Source organism: Tyto alba, unplaced genomic scaffold, assembly GCF_018691265.1.
Source record: "Tyto alba isolate M040663 unplaced genomic scaffold, T.alba_DEE_v4.0 Super-Scaffold_41, whole genome shotgun sequence".
Classification (NCBI taxonomy): Eukaryota; Metazoa; Chordata; class Aves; order Strigiformes; family Tytonidae; genus Tyto; species Tyto alba.
This window is the reverse complement of record NW_024881317.1, coordinates 17,701,195-17,721,478: the sequence shown is the minus strand read 5'-3', so window position 1 is coordinate 17,721,478 and position 20,284 is coordinate 17,701,195. Positions and strand designations below refer to the sequence as shown.

The window sequence follows — 20,284 nt, the reverse complement described above, 5'->3', positions numbered from 1 at the left end:
TACATTCGTAGAAAGTCTCTCGTTTAAATGTAGTGAAATTTGGATGAAAGCTTCAAGTAAAAAATTCCCTAAATGAAGGAGTGCTCTGTATTTCCATTATTAATGGAGTGCTGTGCCCCACAACGGACTTTGTTCCTTAATTTCTTTGACTTCATGCTCTCTTACTAGTATCTTGCTTGCTTCAAAATGTACCATTTCCTCAAACAGAAATGAAATCCAAAATTTGTTTGGCATTGTAGTTTTCCAAAGGCATGTCTAATTTTTCCATACCCCATTGCTGTTTCTCATGAAGTCAGCAGGAACTTTGTCTCATTAGGAAGAGCAGGGTCTGGTTCTAAAACAAAGCTGTTTTACCTGCACACTTTAGCATTTAGGGCAGGACAGAGCGTGAAATGATGTCTGTAAAATATTTCTTTGCCAATCACAAATGGGTATGTTCAGTACATTAGAGATTAGATACAGGAACAGGGAAACAAGATTAGAGTCTAGCAGGCTACTTGTCTGCACAGTTCCGTGCTGCAGAAGCAGGGGATTAGACTGTCTTTAGCTCTAGGTAGTATGATCCTTAGATGTGATCCTAGATGTCATCTATTGCGTTATGCTGGCACCTGGCACAGTAAGACAAGGTAGAAATTTGAGTTAGAGCAGAAAAAAGACCTACAATACACTGTGTCCTTTGTTATTGGCAGTTTTAAAGTATGAGAAGATGCAAAAGAAGCCCTTCGCAGCAAAGGAATTAATTAAATTGACAAAAGCAACAGGGTATGAAAATGCATGTGATATGTAAAGTTACAAAATGAATGGCTTATTTATGACTTCAGCTGTTTTAGTACAGCATTTTGCCCAGCTTCAAATTGTTCTAAAAAGGATTAGATATAATTAATGCTGTATGACCTCCTTTTTAGTTCTTTTCAAAGAATGTAGAGCTGTACATCTAATGAGGACCCCTGAAAGGACTATTATGTCCAATTGTCTCAATTATGCAAATAACGTTGATATTTTAGCAGAAGGGAGGGGATACTTCAAATTAAAAGTTTTGGCTCATGCTTTAACCTTTCTGCAGTGCCGGCATTTTTACAGCAAGTACATCCACTGTTTGAAGAGAGGAAAGGAGGTTTAACAAATTGGAGATTTGGGCACTATCAAAGTAGATTTGTTGTGCCTTGTTCCGCCATGAGATGAAAATACCCTCTGGGCAGGGAGATGGGTCATGAGACTTCTAAAGGATTACCTTCAAAGGGAGTCATGAGATTGGTTTGAACAAAGAAGCTGCTCACATGCTTATCATATGAGATTCTCTTCTTAAAGTGGTGGAAACCCATCTCCTTGGGAATTCTCATGAACTTCAGAGAGACTGGAAGTCCTGACAGTAAGATGAATGAGAAGTCTGAACAATAAACAGAAAGATGGGACAGAAGCTCAGAGTTAAATGCAATTTATTTATTCTAGATGTAATGCATCTTTCCAAACTCTGAAACACTTCCAGTGACAAGCAGGTAGGACATGATTTTAAATTATTTTTTGTTTCATTCCTGATCATCTTCTGCTTTGCTACCATTTTTAGCATCGATATGCATAATTGAAATTTGCGCTGAAGAGCTGTATAGTGACCAACGATTGATTGGAGAAAGATAATTCAGTTGAAATTACAGTATTCCGATTAGATGACTTCCTAGATTTCTCATGTATTTTGAAAGATGTGAAACCTGAAGTACACTAATTGCAAGAAGACAAAATGAGTATTCCAGTCCAAAAAAGGTGTCTCAAAGCATTCCAAAGTTAGAAAATTGCTTGGATACAACTATAATAAGATGTAGAAATGCTGGCAAAGAGATTAGGTGAAAACATGTTTTACACATTTCAGTGTTTTGAATGCTAGTTTAGAGCTACCTCTGCAGTGAATGGGCATGGAGTTATAGGGGTTTTTGTTTTGTAGGTTGTGACTTTGCTTTGTTTTGGTGTTGTTTTCAGTTTTCAAAATTAGCAAATAATACTTTCCGGAGTTCACTTTGGCAACAAGCCTTCTGATAAGCAAGCCTCTTTCTGTGTGTGTCTGTTTTCAGTTGAGTTTATCAAGGTCTGATGGTAGGTGAAGTATTATAGAAGTCTTAGAACATAAATAAATACCATTTATGGTGGTTTTCCTTACTCCAGTGAGGGTTGCCAGTAAAGGAAGTTTCCCAGTGAAAGACTTACAACAAAAATCAGCAGCCCCATCACATTTATAACAATGCTGCTGTTGTCATTTGAAGTAATACATTTCTGCCATAGATCATATTGGGCTCTGAGATGAGAAGTCTCTGTGAGAACTCTCTCACCAAGATCCAACCTACATGTGATCCCTGAGTACTCACATACCAGTCTTTCAAATGATTGAGAAGTCAAGGAAGCTCAGTTCTGGCCCTTGTTACCCTCTAGCTCTTCAAATCACAGCTCCAGAGAATGATGCTCCCATCCGCTCTTTTGTCATTCCTACCCCTTCTGCTGTAGTGCAGTTGGGGTCTTGAGGAGGGACATCTCAGAGTGACAGTAGCTCCAAGAGGACATATCCTCATATTCCCCAACTGAACCAGAGACAGCCGTGAACACAGCTTCTGGCCTGTTCGAGTCTCCTTTAGCTCTCCTAATTCAGACTTTAAAATTTTTCTTCCCCATTTTTGATAATGGATTAAATCCAGTAAACTGAAACCTTTATCATAATTTTTCCTCATTATCATTTTAATTCAAATGGAAGACTGTGACTAATATTCTAAAGCCATATATGTTAATGAGTTATACATAATATTTGACAACTGTAAATGATACAGTATATCTATACAGGCAGAGTATTTCCTGTATTGTGTTTCCTGGATTGTATTATGATCTGTTGAAGCTAGATGTATTATTCTGTCCTTTTAGAGAAGAACATGTGTCGCATACCATGAAAAAAAACCTCCAGGAACATTGATGGAGATGATGTTTTCCGGTTCTGTTGAGCCTATTAATTCTTTTCACTCACAGCTTCAGGAGTTTTAGATGCATAAGGACTGAAAAGTAGGTTGACCAAATTTTCTGAAAACTGTTTTTATCTATAAACTCATTTGAAATTTCCCATTGTTCTCACCCTTTGTAATTATTTCAGTCCTGAAGTACTCAAGTTTTCAGAAGGTTCCCAATGAATGTTGGCAACTCTCAAGTACATTTAATGCAATGTTTTAAACATACATATTTAGCATCTTCAGGAAATAATTTAACCCTTGAGTTCCAATGCTTTCATAGTGATTTCTAAAACATTATAAGGAATAATTTTGTGCAGACCCAGAGCCAATAATTAAATTAGCTGGTAAGTCTTTCTTATTTTTTGAAAATGACAGAAAGCAGCAGGGTATAAAAGGTGGCTGATTGTGGCATATTCTGTTAAAGCTTATGTATTAGCTAATGCCTGGAAAAGAATTGCTTTACTGAGTGTAAAATTAGGCACAGCAAGTTGCAAATTTTCAAGAGCTCAAACTATTTAACAGAATCCTACATTGAGAATCTTGCTTTCAGGAAAACTGTATGTACTGCAAACTAATGTTAATTTCTTAAGGGACAGATTGGCTAACTAATATTTTACATGTTTATTTGCAAAAAGAGTGCATATTTACAGAAATCAGGAGAGAAGTAAATGTTTATGTTACTTTTTCTCAAAATATGTATTTATTCAGCATCTCCAGATTTTAGAGAATTCTGAGATATGCATATATTGTATTATATTGAGAATACAGAAATTCTACTTTGTATTAATTTTAAAGTTTTATTAACATGACTAGCATTATGCTTTAAATAGTGGCTTTCTTTCACCACATTTTGAAAACATCAGTATAATAAATTCTCCAGGCCTGTCCGTTTAGTGTGCTCTGCACTTCAAGTAGTACAAATTAGAACTGTACATTTAAAACAAGCTCTCATAGATAAGTAATATCTCACACAACATGTAGTCATTCTCTTAATTTTTTTTCGTTCATGGTTTGCCCTGTTTCTTCAAGAAAAATTATTATAAGGTCTCAAGCCATACTATTATGTCATGTATGAAAAATCATCATGTTTAACTGGCTTATCAGAAGTTTCATAGAAGTTATCTCTGAACTAGTAACTTGTAACCTTTTACATCAAAGAAGTGTTTATATTTTTAACTTCTTTTCCAAATGCCACGTTTTTGATAATTTCTACTCTAATAGTCATTATTCTCAATAATGTAAACTGAAATGACCCAGATCTCTCTCAGATAGAGGCAATATTCTAGTGCAATTCAATGTTTTTTGCATATAAGTTCAGGTTAGTCTTTTTTTTTTACATGCATAATTAACATCTATTGACACCATTTTCTAAACCACAAATAACCAGGAGAATTAAGCATGTGGGTAGTTTTAGTTAGAACTATTCATAGGCTTAGTTTTGTAATGAGGGAATTAACTTGTTATGTTGGTTATGATTTTGTAAGTATTGATGAATTTCACAAAGGAAGATCTGCTGTTGAGAGTGTTGAATCGCCTGGGTTTTCATTATAATAGCATTTTTCTATTTCAGGTAAGAATAGCCTGTATTAAGGGCTCGTAGTTAAGAGTAGTTTGAGAGAAATATCACACATGCATATAATCTGGAAGCGTCCTGACTTCCTTTAAAACCATATCTAGCAAACAGTCTTTATGTTAGACAGGGCAAGTAATTATTACGGTATAAAAATAATTCCTGAGCCCTGTAAGAGCTAGATACCAGGGTCATCTTATATCTTCAAATAACAGTTATTAGCAAATTATCTTACAGAAGAAATTACTAATTACCAGGCTACTTTGCTAGCATCATGTTAGAGGCTGCTGGCTGTCTCTCCCTGCTCATCCACTCTGCTATAGCGGGCCTCTTGAAAATGGCTACTGGTAGGCAGGGATGACTCCATTACCCATAGATAAAGTTGCTCAACACCTCTCATCCTAATATCTTGGTTTGTGTTTCTTAGAACTCTGCCACTCATTAAGACCTTGGAGTAAAACTCGCTATATGGAGTGTCTGCAGACTGAAGGGTTTTGGGGGGTGGAAAAATCCAGAACAGATCTCAGAACAGAGGCTAAGTACAGACACATATTTGTGTTCCTCATCTCCCTAGAATCTAGAACAGAAGGGCTAAAGGCAAAAGGAGGATTTGGCAAGTTAATAACAGAACTGGAATAGGTAACAACCGGAGATTATACATTACTGTTAACATTTCATAGAAAATTTCTTCCCTGAAATTGGTACAGTAAGGGATGGGACTGAGCTGTTTCGGGAGTGGCTTTTGCTACCTTAAAATGTGGTAGGTGTCATGTGTAACCTGGTCAGTGAGTTTCTTTCTGCGTTCCATGTAAAAAAAAAAAGTCTCCGTTGCAAAACTACGCAAGGTATGTTCTCTGCAGACAAGCACCAAGGCAAGCTGTCCTGCAGTATGCTCTAAATGGTTGTTTGGTCACTTTATTTTAGTTGCATTAGTATGTAGTTACATTAATGCTGAGCTGTGCCCAAGCAGCTGTGCCTGCCTCTCAGTAGGGTGTCTGAGCTTATCCAACACACTTCACTAATGTGCCTTCATGGACTTGGTGCTGCAGCTGGGTATATCCAACCATGGCAGAGCAAGCCAGGTCTGCTGTGGTGTTGAGGCTATAGCTGTTTTTCAAGTCTGTAAGCCTCTGGAAGAACTGTGTATCTCTAAGAGATGCAGCAGAATTGTGTTAACTTTGAAAAGAGAGTTTTTTACTTCCTTTCGTAGACTGTGGCCCTAAGTTAGTGAATGTGAAGAGAAAACTATTCCTCTTGTTTCAGTGGATGTTTACTGCGTGCCTCACCAGCAGGCCAGCATAATGAAGGCATGAAAGCTCATTACAGCTCTCTGTGTAGTGTAGCACTACTTACAGTTTCCACATCATCAGCAGGAGTGATGTCTGGCCTCAATTTGAAATAACAACATTGCTCACTGACACTGCCATCCTGCCTGCTGTGTGTTAGTCTCAGCCTCAGAGCAGATGGTTCCCTGATAAGTTTGTTACAAGAACACGGGTTCAAATTGAACCATATGAAAAATGCAGTGGGATGAAAATAAGAATTGTCTTGAGGAAACAATCTTTTATTTGAAAGAATCTTACAACTCTTATAAATCCATTCTTGATTCTATACTTACTAGCAAACCTTATAAGAGATCCTCTTTCTATTGGACAGTTTGCTAGTTCATATTCTAATAACTGCCAACACTATTTTTTTATATAACTCATGCAAACTAGGGGTTTGGACATTTAGTTTAGATTCACAGTCTGTTCTGTAGTTGGGGATATTGTTCAGGACTCTGGCTCCCTAGTGTCTGTTGTGGTTTAGGCCTGGTTGGCAGCCAACCACAATGCAGCAGCTCTCTCTCCCTTCCCCTCCGGCAATGAGAAGGGACAGAGAGCCAGGCTTGGGGTTTGAGATAGGACTGGGATGGGGAAAAATTCCCCTTTGTGATCACGAGCAAAAGGCAGACTTGTTAGGGGAAGAAAAAAAAACCATACATTTATTACAGACACTAACAACACATAACAGAGTAGGACAGTGAGAAGCATTGCCACATCTTGAGAACACCTTCCCCCCACCCCTCCCTTCTTCCCGGGCTCAGCTCTGCTCCCGATATCTCTACCTCCTCTCCCAGTGGCGCAGGGGCAGGGAATGGGGGGTGCAGTCAGCGCTACCACTTCCCTTATCCTCGGTGAGGGGAGTGTCCGGAACTTGTTCCTCCTGCTCCAGCGTGGTCCCCCTCTCACAGGAGACAGTCCTCCACAAACTTTCTCCGACTTGAATTCCTCCCATGGGCCGCAGCGTTCCCCACACTGCTCCGTCATGGGTCACTAACTTCCTCCGACTGGATTCCCTCCCACGGCTGCAGCCCTTCCCGAGCTGCTCCGGCGTGGGACCCCCCCGCATGCTGCAATCCTCCCAGCACTGAATTACAGCAACAGGGCTACCTTTTCCCATGAGACCCCGGCCTTCTTCGGGCACAGAACCTTGATCATGCAAGCAGGAGCCACAGGCCATAAATCAATGTCTGCTCCACCGTAGATCTTCATGGGTGGCGGGGGGGGGACACGCCCTGCCATCTCCCCACAGGATACAGGGGGGTCTCTGCTCTGTCACACCTCCCCCCTCCTTTCTTCCTCCATTCCTCCACTGACCTTGGTGTTCATGCAGCTGCAGCAACTCCTCCTCACAAGTCCCACTGCCCGTCACCACGTCCCTTCTTAAATATGTTATTGCAGAGGCGCGGCCGATTGGCTCAATTTCCCAAACAGAAGTGGAGCTGACTTGGAGCTGGGGGAGCTTCGAGAAGCTTCTCACAGGGGGCCGCCCCTATAGCCTCCTCCCCTGCCACCAAAAAACTCCACCACTCACTCAACCCAGGACAGTGTCATTACACAATTTTAAAATAGCATTATGGTTTTATGTCTGGTATTTCTTAACAATGAACAACATTTCAGTAAAATCTTACCAGTTCATGAGTGGCTACAAAATTGGCTGTTAACTGCTGTCGCATAGTTTGGAGTATTTTTCTCCAAGCAAGAACACTGTTACTGGGAGGACGGTTGTTCTGGGTAGAAATAATCACCTGAAAGGTTGATTAGTTGGTCACTTGCATGATGGATACTGTAATTGGGATGTTGCATTTAAAGGCAGCACAAAACAAATGTTTTAAAGTTCTAGATAACAGGGATTCTGCTGATATAATGATTTCTTTTCTTATTTCTCCCAATTGTGTATTGGGCAGAGTTCTTATTTGTTTTCTCTCAAGTAGCAGCAACAATTGAATGTGATAACCTACATGGCATTTACAAAAGTCTGTGGACTCATTTACACGGTGAGGTGTTCTACCTCCAGATTACTTCTTTCTCTCACTACCTCATCAAAGCAAACATCCCTTTGCTCAAATCTGGTATAAATATCCCAGTTTAAATCTGTAGAGCATTCTAATTAAACAATTAGGCAACACAGTTGAGATTAGATTTCCCTAGTGATACCACCTTTTACAGCGTACTGCAAGCTGAAGGAGGTTTACCAAGAAACATTGGTAAGATGGTGTGAACAGACTTAGCTGAATGGTTCCATAAATGACAATAATCAGTCCACATCTGAACAAGATGTTGGTGGAAGTAATTTGTATTGTTCCACAGATGTGAGCTCTGCTGCCTGGCCAACTCTGTTTTTGTATTATCCTGTGCTTGATTTAGCCTGAGCAGCTTTGTCAAACCCTGTATTATACATGACATACATTCATTTGGTCCCCTGCCTACTCCCCCATTGCATCTGTGTGCCAGGCACTGTCTGCTGAGTGTGATCCCTGTATGTGGTTCCATGCACCGGGCACTGCTGTTTGCATGCCCGCTGCTCTGCTGACCAGCTGTGCCTGGTCCAGGCAAAGCCTCAAGGGAGGGCAGCAGCTGGGGAGCGTGTGCTCTTCAGTAGGGCTCCAGGTGCCAAAGAGCTGTCCTACAGTGGATGCTCTCTAGTTGCAAGATAAAGCCAAAGCCCCATCCCGCCCTGTGACCAAGTCAAGCATGCCAAACCATCCAGCAAACACATGTGACCCAGTTGCAAGGAGCATCTCTCTTTGGGGGTCATGGCAGTTGAGAGGGCTGATTACATTGGCTTTAGGTCTCGTTGAGTTTGGGTCTGGATGTGTTCGAAAGACACTACAGCTCTCATCCCTGCCCTCCCTTTTCATCCCCCAAATTATTTCACTTCCTTTAGTGGTAGTTATATCATTACAATAATTCACATATAATAAATACTGCTGCTATCCTGCAGAGGTATATGACAACTGAAATTCACAGCTTCTGGTGGCACAATGGTATGTAAGAGTTTGCAGCATGATGTTTCCAGTGGCTTTGCTCTCCTGTGTTGAGTCCCACCCTGGATTTTCACCAGAGGTGCATTGGTGCAGAGCCCACCTGCTGCTCTTGCATGAAGCTGCAGTGACACAGGGCTGCGGGCTCTGTTTCAATACAGCCTGAAATTCAGGCCCAGTACTTGATAATTGAATGGTTAGTTATATATGAATACATAAAATTTAATGTTAGTTTAGCAGCAAGCTGAAATTGTCTGGTGGTGAGAAAAAATTTTCTCTTCAGTTACTGCATGTCTCCAGCCTACATGTATACAGATGTGAATGTTTCTGAGCAAATAGTGTAGTTTGTTTGTGATAGTCAAAGGTCAGCTGGTCTTTGTATAACTAGTTTTTGCATTTATTAATGACTATATTAGAAAGGTGACTATTTGTTTAGGGTCTTGGTGTTGTTAGCTCATGATTTAGAAACTGGCAACACTTACTTCCATTCCCTTCTGTAAGAAGACCTTCTGCAGGAGGAGACCTTCTTTAATGCTAGAGAGATCTAACAAATCCATACAGTGGAATAATATAAACCCAGTATTAATAAATACTATTTCTCAGCAACATACTGATTTATAGGCTGAAGACCAAGCATTAGCAGTGGTTTGGTTTTGGTTTTATCATAGTTTAGGAGACCCTTTGCTAGTTTTCATAAAGCAGAACAAATATGCTACTGAACATCTGAAATGTGCTTTTTCAAAATTAGATTCTGATTAGTACATTCAGGATTTGCAATAATAAGCAGAATCAAACTGTACTACTATCAAAAAGTTGAGATCTTGCTTTTTTTGTGTTTCTTAGAGTTGAAAGGAAAATGTGCAGTGTGGTTTAGTGCCATAATCTTACTGGCAGCAACCATTTGCCTGTCAGCCTAATACTCCCACTGACTGTTGGTCTGAAAGCTGTAGCTGATCTGTCATAGTCCTTTAACAATTCATCCATTCCAAGGCTGTTAAAAAGCACTTATTATTTTCAAACTCACAGGAGGCAGTATGCGTGCTTATATTCTTCCTCAAGAAACCAAATAAATTTCAGTCCAGAGAGAGAAATGTACAGAATTTATATCAACTAAGTGGGGAAAGTGCCCGTTTTCTGACTGAATGTTTCTGCTCAAGTATTTGCACTGGATTATAATGAAGCTTTGGTTAAGCAGATTAAATAGACAAAAGCAGTGAAACTTCAAAGGCCGACCAAATGTGCTGAGGTTTTATTTCGCTGATCTGTAATGCCTGCTTTTGCCTTCCTCTCATCAGCACAGAAAAATAAGCCAGCAGAGCATAATGTGTCGTCGGACTGTAGTGCCTATAGTGATTGATTTCTAACGGAGTTTGTAGGTGTGAGAATTTAAGTTTTTTTTCAATGTAGCAGTAGATTAATAGACCTCCTGTGAGAGGGGTTTTAAGAATGACTGCACAGCTGAGAACTCATCTGTATTGTAGAGCTCATTTTAGATAGTAAGATACAAAAGCTTCCTTCCAAACGCAGATATTAAGTCTACAACTTAATCCAGTGGTTAATTAAGTGTTTTTACATGAAGAACACAAAATAGCAAAAGAAACTTTGTTGGTAAGCTAAAAGGGCCGAGGTAAAGCAGTAGTCAGTGACAGGGTGTAAAAATCCAAGTTGTTTTGATATTTCTAGCTCTCATTTTCCAATATTCTCTACAGAACAGTTAAATGTGCAGCATCTGTTACAATTCATATTTTGAAGAGTGTTTCCTGAACTGTGGGATTGATTTGGACATTTGTGTCATTCAGTCAAGGAGTTATCAGAGACCACACAGAAATCTAAAATCTTATTTGGGGAAAAAAGTGAATTTGTGTAAAATATATAAAATAATAATAAAGCCTAAATTGATTAAAAACTAATTTAAAATTAAAATACATAATTTTAAAAGTAAATAAATGATGTAACCTCTATAACAAGATCCTGGTAGGCTCATATTATAACATGAGAGGTCATAAGCTAGTATGGTGTGTATAAGCACAAGTAACAACACTGGACATAGTTGTAAAACAGCAGTGAACTTGGACACTGTGTGGTTTTGGATTAATCTTTAAAAACTAGTGTAATTCCAATCAAATAGAGTATTTTTGGCTCTCTGAATATTTTGGACAGCCTGAATACCTGTGAATTAGCAAAATCTAGTTCTGGACAGTAAATGGTATTTGTTTGATGTAACCACCCACCTCTGCATACCACAGAGCCTCATGGATCTCCCTGTCTTGAATATTTTCTTCTGTACTTTTTTAGAACTACACCTCAATAAATAGACTCTGATGCTATAAAACTAACGCATTTTCTGAGCTCTATTTCTAATAATACTATTGCTAAAACTTGTCATCTTGTAAAAGCCTTGCCAGAAAGTGTATTAAAAGAACCTTTTAAATATTTTGGGGAACAAAGGCCTTCTAAGTTCATTTGAAGAAGGAATGTATGAAATCAAGACAGGAAAGCTGACTGAGTCATATGGCCTTTCAATATAAAATTTAATACTCTCTTCCTTCAAATTTTGTTACGTATTCAAGCTCTTTATGCTAAATGCCTGAAATACATGCCTTGTCATTCAAGAAGCAAGTAGCATTGTAAGCTGCATAAAGTTTTGTCTAATGTGTTCTTAACTTTTCTTCACTCTGTGGTGCTATGAGCTCCCAAACAACTCATTTTAAAATGAAATGACTTGGTTCTGCCTTGGTAAATCAGTAAGTATGTTAGGGAGGAGAGCAGAAGCACAGGATTTCCCAGACCACTGACTACCAAGGCATTCTGACTCAGAGGCAACTGAAAGAGGCGAACATTTACATACCTGGGCAGACTATGGACAGCTTTCTCATGGAGCAGAAGCTTGGGTTTGCAATTTGCTTGCAATTTGCAATGATGGAACTTCAAGTAGTCTCCCATTATTTCAGACATAATGGAGGAAATGAAGAAGCCAGACAGGAACTAACAAGTCAACAAACAAAGGAACTTCAGAGACAGCTTTTGCCTCACACAAGAAAAAAAGATGAACACCACACCCTCTATTCATCATGCTGTAGACTGTGCAGCTCTTAGGCGGCTAGTCTGGTCTCGAAGCTATTGCCAGACAGGCTGACAGAGTATTAATCCAACAGAAATCTGCAGTTGACTTTTTTAAATCTGGAAATCAGCAAGATTTTTGGTTCTTTTTCTAGGAAAGGCCCATCTGTTTTTGTTGAAGACACCCTGAAAGTTCTTGTATCATTTTTAGCTTTTGTCTCTGCAAAAATTCCATTTCACTTCCACAGAGGAAACTAAAGCAAAACGTAAGACATTTGCTTGCTACTTGAAAAATGAATTAAGACACAGTTCCTTAATTCAGACTCAGAAGCAGCAGCTTTCATCAGCAAGGCAAAGTTATCAGTGTCATCAAATCGTGAGTGGTTTTTAATATTTTTCCTTCCTTTAAAATTAAAAGGCTGCTTTTGAGTTCACTTTTTAAAATTCACCACTAAATGTTGGTTTATTACTGCAATCATTATGATACTTTGCCTTGTTGATTGTTGCCGGGACAGAGCAGGCCAGGGGTCTGCAAATAAGAAATTGTTGGAAACTCTGGCGTGGAGCTACTTCTGAACTCACTCCCTTCAGTGTTCCCAAAATCAACTGGACTGTACTTCTGCAACAGACTTTCTAACCGCATTGTACAGATCTATGATTTTTTTTTTTTTAATGTCTGTGAGCTTGGCCTAATTTCTGGTTTGCAAACACAGTATAATAGGCCAACACAATTTTATTTTGTCTTCGAGGTTGTTTTCATCCTCTTGTTTCACAGATACACCGTGCCTGAAGAAATTCTACTTTTTCTGTTAAATATTCTTTCAATTTAAGGAATGCCTCCTGAGACATGTCTTGTTAAGAGTAAAATGTCTTAGGAATGACTGGAATTTGATTTACAACAGGAAAAAATGATTTTGAGAAGATTATTAATCAAGCAGGGAAGGTTTTTGGGAAGCGGTTTCTACACAGAAACAAGAATACTAAAGTATTATTTGAAGTAAATACTATTAATCTATTTATGTCACAATTTTATGCTGTTTTTCTGTCCTACTTTGAGTCCATTTACTGTTTACTAAAATAGGAAGAAACAGCAGCATTTTTTGGTAGACCTTCAGATCAGCATTGTAACTCCAAGACCCACATCTTTGCACATACTGGTTTTTACACACCTTCAAAGTTTTAATTTTATCCAAGTCATGGAACACACACATCACCTGCTTGCTTCATGAGTAGATGTATCTGGTGTTTAAAAGTCATTTAATCTATTTAGTGCATGTTTTTAAAAGCAGTAGCTGAAAATAGAAGGCAAATGTTACTATATCTGCCATATGGAAATATTTCAGTATGTTTCTTCTTATTTTTTCTCCCTTTTTAAGGGTCAAAAGGCTTGGATAGAGAAGACCTTTTCAAAAAGAGAATGCATCTGTGTAATTGCCAACAACAAAGACATTAACAGGTAATATTTGAAATTTTTGTTTTAGCCAACAGAAATGTTAATGCTGGAGGAACTGGACTTAATTTGGATTTAGACATGTGAAACCGAGACCCAGTTTACTCACTCCCCTTAAAGGGACATGACAGCAGAACAAAACTGCAAGACTTGCTTTCACTCAACTCTGTACAGAGCCATGGGACATGTCATATAGAGATGATAAGACTAGGCAGTAGGAGGAGCAGCGAGTTGTAAGTTTCTAGCTTTGCAAACCAGAGCATAAATTCATACTGAATTCTGAAAGGAAGGGTGCAATAATGTGCACTGTGAAGTAAGTGGTATCATTCTTGACAGCTGACATGAAACTACTGATAACAGTACTATACAGGGGGACTGGAATTCTTAGTCCAAATATTAATATTACTGCTACTGCATGGGCTAGCTAAATTGCAGTCCAGCTTGTTTGGATAACATAACAGTTTGTCACATGTTAGCTGTCACCTCTGATTAAGAAACAGATGGTCACTGCTTCTGTTCTGCATTCTTCCTCCTTCCTTGTCCTTTAGCCTAGAACAGCTTTCTAGTGTATAACAGAAGTGAAATTTTTTATCGTTGCTTGCTAAGAAACACCTGTGGGAAGGTAATTCTGGCATATGTGTGTATGCAAATGCAACAGATAAAACCTAGAAGAGGTGTTTCTATGATTCATGTAGAACAAGGCATAGTCAGTTGAAAATCTAATTTCTGATTTTTTTCTTTTTTTTAAAAACCAACCAACCAAACAAACAACCAACCAAAAAACCCTCCACTATCCTATAATACTGAAGATACTGCAATCAAAGTTGCTTCATGTTTTAACTTACAGGTGCTGCTGTGGCCAGCTCATTAACCAACATATTCCACCTCCTCCAAGTATAACAGCTAATAAAAATGGAGAAGAAACAAAGCAAGTGGAAGCTCAGCCAGAGAAATGGTCCGTCAGTAAACACACTCAAACATACCCAACTGATGCCTATGGAAACCTTGAATTTCAGGGAGGAGGGCATTCAAATAAGGCCATGGTAAGGAGCATAGGCTACTCTAAGGTATTCATCTGGTGTGTTAGCTTAATAGATATGTGTCAGGATTCCAGGTCGTTCAGTGCATAATCTGCTGAAATCAAAGGAGGTCCCTGCTGTCTCAAAAAGATGTGGACAAGATGCTCAAAAAGAGAAAGAGAGAGAGAGAAAAGGCAAGAGAAAAATATTACCTACTTAGGAAGCACCTTTATATCTTGATGAAGCAGTTTCATTGACATTACCATCAGTAAATACCAGCTAAGGAGGCAGCTACGTGTATTAATGCCCAAGATTCCATTTGTTTGTATTAGATATGTGGGCCAAATAACCCTGCATGGGTACAGATTTTTTCCTAAGGTTTTAAGTCTAATAAAAATATAAATTAATCTTACTTTCCTGAAAGACAGAGGCCTGACGGAGCTGGAAAATGGACTGTTGAGTTTTCGTAGCAGGAGAAGTAACAGCAATCAAGCTTCTGTAAAAAATCTCTTTCTGTTTTGCCTCTCCTGAACCAATCCAAACCTAGATTTGTTTCTTTGTCCATTTGTTTTCTTATCTCTATGCTGAGACTGCCACTTGAGACAACCACACTGCAAAATCTTGTCCAAAATGTATGGGAGATGTTGGTGGGTTTTGTTACTGGTGGTTTGTTTTCTTTTAAAGCAGAAATAAACACAAGTTTATTTAATTGTTTTCTTAGTTTGAAAAGAATTCACAATGGTGGAACTAAATTGAGAAGAATGAAAATCATTGTTTCAAAGGCAGAAATATGTACATCCAGAGTGATTTCTTACGAAGGTTGTTGCTTCTCTTTGGCAGTCAAACCAGAGGCTTTAGGAACAATACAAAACACCTTCCAGTCATTTTAAATAGGTGGCTTCCAACAATGCAGGTTTGTAATCAGATCTTAGGATCACTTGATTGCATTCAGTTTTGCAGGTGAAGAGAGGAAAGTGGTGCTTTTAAAATTCATTAATTGAATGGTAAATTCTCAGTAGCAAAGTGAAAGGTTTCAACCTGTTCTTTCTAATCATAAGCAGCAGAGAAATTTAGTAATGTGTTGCTTAAAAATGGTAAAACTCTTTCTTTAAGATGGAAGGCTTAATATAATCATTCTTTGCTCAGTCAATAGACAATTTACAGGGCAGATGGACTGATAATATTACACATTGCTCTTTGCAGTATATCCGTGTGTCATATGACACTAAACCAGATTCTCTGCTGCATCTCATGGTGAAAGACTGGCAACTGGAACTGCCCAAACTCTTAATCTCTGTCCATGGAGGCCTCCAGAACTTTGAAATGCAACCTAAATTAAAGCAAGTATTTGGAAAAGGTCTGATAAAGGCTGCCATGACCACAGGAGCTTGGATTTTCACTGGAGGTGTTAGTACAGGTAAGCAATTACCCAGCACTTTAGTTTACTTAAGAATTCAGTGATGTTCATTCACTAATTTTTCCCACAGGCAGAACATTTAAGTCTACATGAATGAGTCATTAGCCAGTAGACCAAAAAAGGAGCATTGTAATCATTTGTGTTAATCTCCTACCCAACCCAGACTGTAAAATTTTCCTGGGTCAATATTGATTTGCATTACTCAGTGTTTCCTCTGAAAAAAATTTTCATCCTTGGTTTCAGTAGCAAGGAATCTACCACTAGTTATAATACATTTTTTTCAGTGGTTGGTTATCCTTGTAGTTAAGAAATCTCCTACTCCAAATTTGCCTAGCTTTAGCTTCTTTCTTTTTTTGTACAAAGAGCTTTCTGTTACTAAAAGTATGTTTCCTGAGTATGTTTTCATACACAGCACTTTTGTCAAACTGCGCAGGCTGAGTGACATAAAACTCTCACACTAAGCATGTTTTCCAGTCCTGCAGTCATTATTGCACCTCTGCTCTGAACTCTCTCTAGTTTTTTAACAGCCCTCTTGAATGTTGGATGCTGCAATTTTTGAGACAGTGCTTCATGAAGCTTTTAATCCCTGAAGTAAAACAGCCTTTCTGCTTCCATTTGACACTTCCCTGGTCACAAAGCCAAGGACTGAGTTAGCCTTTAGGCTGTGTGATCTTTCTGAGAGTTTGTGATCAGTTGATAATCCACTTTAAATGCCATGTCCCTGAGTCACTGCCTACACGGGATTACCCACCACCTCCCATACACACCTCTGTTTTGTAATTATATAAGGTATTTGTTCTTAAATGAATGACTGTAAATTATAAATCTTGAAACACAAACCTGAAGTCAGTTGTAAATGTCTCTGCCTGAAGACATTGCACTCTTCTGTTCGCATTTTCCTCTGGCCACCCAAAACAGCTTTATGTTTCTGTGTTTCCTTTTTGACCATATCTAAAACATCAATTGTAAAGCAACTCCACATAACTCCACCAGGAGGTTTTTGGCACTATTCCTGGATTCTCTCAAAAAAACAGTGTCTGATATGATATCCAAAATTTGAAAGCCATGTTGAAAAATTGCTGTTTTGATGATCCCCTATATATTGCTACGTTTTGAGACCAGCTGGTTTCTAATTCATTTCGTTTATGTTAATATCTATTCTGAGTGATGTTCAAAAGACATTCAGATGCAAACTTTCATTATAATATTTCTGTAACAATAACTTTATTTGAAATAAATCTCTATATCAAGTTATTTCTCAGAAAACTATGTAAGATAAGAATTAATTCCTTTGATTTTTGTTTTACAACAAAGGTCTAATGTCTTTAAGGGAAGCTGATGATTGCTACTCAAAATAAATTTTAAGTGAAAAAACATTTCTTAGATAACTATAGGGTTGCTTTTTTTCGCTTGTTCAGACCTCAGTGATAGCATTCCATATGTGTTTAGCATTGTGTACAATGAATAATATAATTCCAGATAACGGTACAGATTACACTGTGGCAAGTTAAGTAACTGGGCAAGTCTTTCAAAGATTTCATTGAATTTGGAACAAGGATGTGAAAAGACAATAGGTTTTACATGCAACTATTACAAAATAAAAGCATGGGTTTGCATTGCATGTTCTGTTATAAAGTAGAAATACCAGTTTAGTAGCGAAAGCAATGCAGAAAAGCAGGTAGCTTCATTAGAGGCAAGAAGAAAATTCTGTTATTTAGTGATCTCTCAAAAATGCCAAGAATGAATTACATTAATTGTACCTGTAGGTGTCATTCGTCATGTGGGAGATGCCTTGAAAGATCATTCTTCCAAATCCAGAGGACGAATATGTGCTGTAGGAATTGCACCATGGGGCATTGTGGAAAACAAGGAAGATCTGATAGGAAAAGATGTAAGTCTTCAAGGAAACTGCTGTGTAATCAGCAATTTCAGCTGTATAATAAAATACACTGTTCATGGTTTTGGAGTATGAATATTTTCACTGTTTCTAAAGCAATGCCTAAGAGCTGAAATTGAAAAATTTCTTGAAAAAGAGCTGTTGTTTAATTATATTTGTCAGGTTGTCATATAGGACCTCAAAGCAAATATGGAACTAGTGAGGTTTCCATTGCTTTCAAATAGTAGATACCTCTCTATGGTGACAGTTTTAGGTCCTAACTTCAGTGTGGCATGCTGAGACTTCTGTAAATCATGTAAAGGCCTTTATGAGTACAAGACTGGCATTTATTGTAGATGGGTACTCTGCAGTGGCATCTTAATTACTAAGAACTCCAAATGAGAATGTCTTTTCTAATTATGTAACATAGTGTGTGATCAAGGAGAGTACATTAATGACCTTAGGGGAACACGCAGGAGAGTGCACAGAAGTGACTGTCATCTTCCAAAGAAAACATTGCTGTGAAGAGTTCAGGTTCTGAATGCAAAGCCAAGCTCCACTTCTAATTCTCCTCTATTTTTGATTATAAAGGTCTGGTTGATTTCTTTCCTCATAAAGCATGTGCTGCTGTTGGGTGGTGTGGGGGATTTTTACATTTAATTCTTAGTTTTAACCTAGGTGCATCTATCCTTTTGGCACACAGGTAACACGGGTTTACCAAACAATGTCAAACCCTCTAAGCAAGCTCTCTGTGCTCAACAGTTCCCATACCCACTTCATTCTGGCAGACAATGGTACGCTAGGTAAATATGGAGCTGAAGTGAAGTTACGGCGTCAGTTGGAAAAACACATTTCCCTCCAGAAGATTAACACACGTAAGTACAGTGGGGCAAACTGTAAACATAGCAACTTAAGGGAGGGACGAAGGGCTTGGAATACTTTAAGTTATTGAAATGAAATGCTTCTTCCAGCTCTTTCTAGCAGGAATTTGATCAGGACTGTGTGACTAAACTAGAACATATGCTGTCTGATAAAGTCATGAAAGAGCCCACATCTAACAGCATGGAAGACCCAGAAAAGTAAGGAGTGCATAAAGTGAGGAAGAAAAGTTGACAAACAGTAGAGAAACTTCAAAGCAGTAGAAGCATCTAGAGTTCATAAACATCAGTAAATACACAGAATGGGGTGGGTTTGTACAGGTCCTGTTTACAGGAATCGGGTGCAGCTCAGTGGTTTCTGATTCCAAATGTTCATACTAACATTTTATTTTCTCTTTTATATGAATCTGTTTAATTTGAAATAATCACACTCAAAATCCTTTGATCTTCCAGATAAACTCAGCTGGGATTTAGATTTTTAATGAAGCCATTATCAAGATAATTTCACATCAGTGCTTTCGTATTTAGAGTTTTGCACAGTTTTAAAAATTTTTGCCACGTGTTACAGCCTCTCTAGAACAACTTTCTAGACTTCTTTTTGTCATTACTTAGAAAAAAAAATTTTCAAGACCTTTTTTCATTAAAATTTTTGTAGAAAATAAATTTTTTCAAAGATTAAATAAATGTAAAAAATTTTTAGTAGCTGTGGTTTTCCAGCAACTTAAAAAAATAAAAAACAACCAAACACAACAACCTAATTAAAAATGGTCCAAAAAAAGATAATAGTCTTTGACTCTACACTTCAATTAAGAATTACTGGAGAATAGACATCAGTTCTACCAGTTGCCTTTCTGACTTCTTACAGATGCTGTTGTAACCATGTAGGCCCATATAAATAAGAAAAAACAAACATTCAGAATGACAATTGCATTGAACTCCACAGAAGTTTCTAATAGTGTTTAAGTGCTCTTATGGGTAGAGCAAAAGAATGAGGTAGAGTGCCAGATAAAGCCAAAAGGCACAGTTAGATATCAGCCACAAAATATCTAAATATTCTGGAAAGTCTTTAAGTACTTTTTTTTGCCCATGGTAAGCTTAAGAAACTGAACTCAACAAAATGATGCCCCTTGCCTTTGAGTCTGGGAGCAGTGTCGTGCCCTGTTGCCCACAGACATTAGAAATAGCTAACGTTAGCTATGCTTTTTTTATCTTTTTCATCTGCAGAAGTTCTGGGAGAGTTGTAACATTGTAAAAGGGAGCACTGGCTTGGAAGAAAAGGAAGTCAGGGCCCAGAGGCAAAATGTTCTGTATCATTTCTTTTAATACCACTGGGACTGGGGGTATTGGTTCTGATTTAAGGATTGTCTGATGATTTTTGTCATGAGAAGGGCAAAGTTGGGAATTCATATAGGAATTAAGATTTATGTGAAGGGCTGCAGTACATCCACTAGTTACAACATACAGGGAGTTCTTTTTGTTTCTTTTTAATCACTTCAAGTACAGGCACCTCTTCTGGAAATCTCAGCAGGAATCACTAAGGATTTCACGGACACACAGGCCAGCCCATGCTCTGTGACTCCTCCTCATCAGAGCTGGGGTATACTGACAGGAGGATGTCAGGAGCCTTCTGCTGTTACTGTGCGTGGTGTTCCTGTTCTTCAGAGAGGAATGAAGGTTGAAAATACGAACTCTTTCATGCATTCTCAGCCATACGAAAAAGTGAATCTTCT

At 38.4% G+C, this 20,284-nt stretch overlaps 1 protein-coding gene across 7 annotated transcripts in view; it reads left to right on the top strand.

The window, feature by feature from the left end:
- Nucleotides 1–20,284, top strand: part of TRPM1 (transient receptor potential cation channel subfamily M member 1) — a 105,998-nt gene that overhangs the window by 45,518 nt on the left and 40,196 nt on the right. For all 7 annotated transcript variants that reach the window (XM_032990186.2, XM_032990187.2, XM_032990188.2 and 4 more), the window contains 5 exons: nucleotides 13,291–13,370; nucleotides 14,212–14,407; nucleotides 15,587–15,800; nucleotides 17,567–17,691; nucleotides 18,380–18,551. In XM_032990186.2, coding sequence (XP_032846077.2) covers nucleotides 13,291–13,370; nucleotides 14,212–14,407; nucleotides 15,587–15,800; nucleotides 17,567–17,691; nucleotides 18,380–18,551 — 787 coding nt within the window. The remainder of the gene's footprint in view (nucleotides 1–13,290; nucleotides 13,371–14,211; nucleotides 14,408–15,586; nucleotides 15,801–17,566; nucleotides 17,692–18,379; nucleotides 18,552–20,284) is intronic.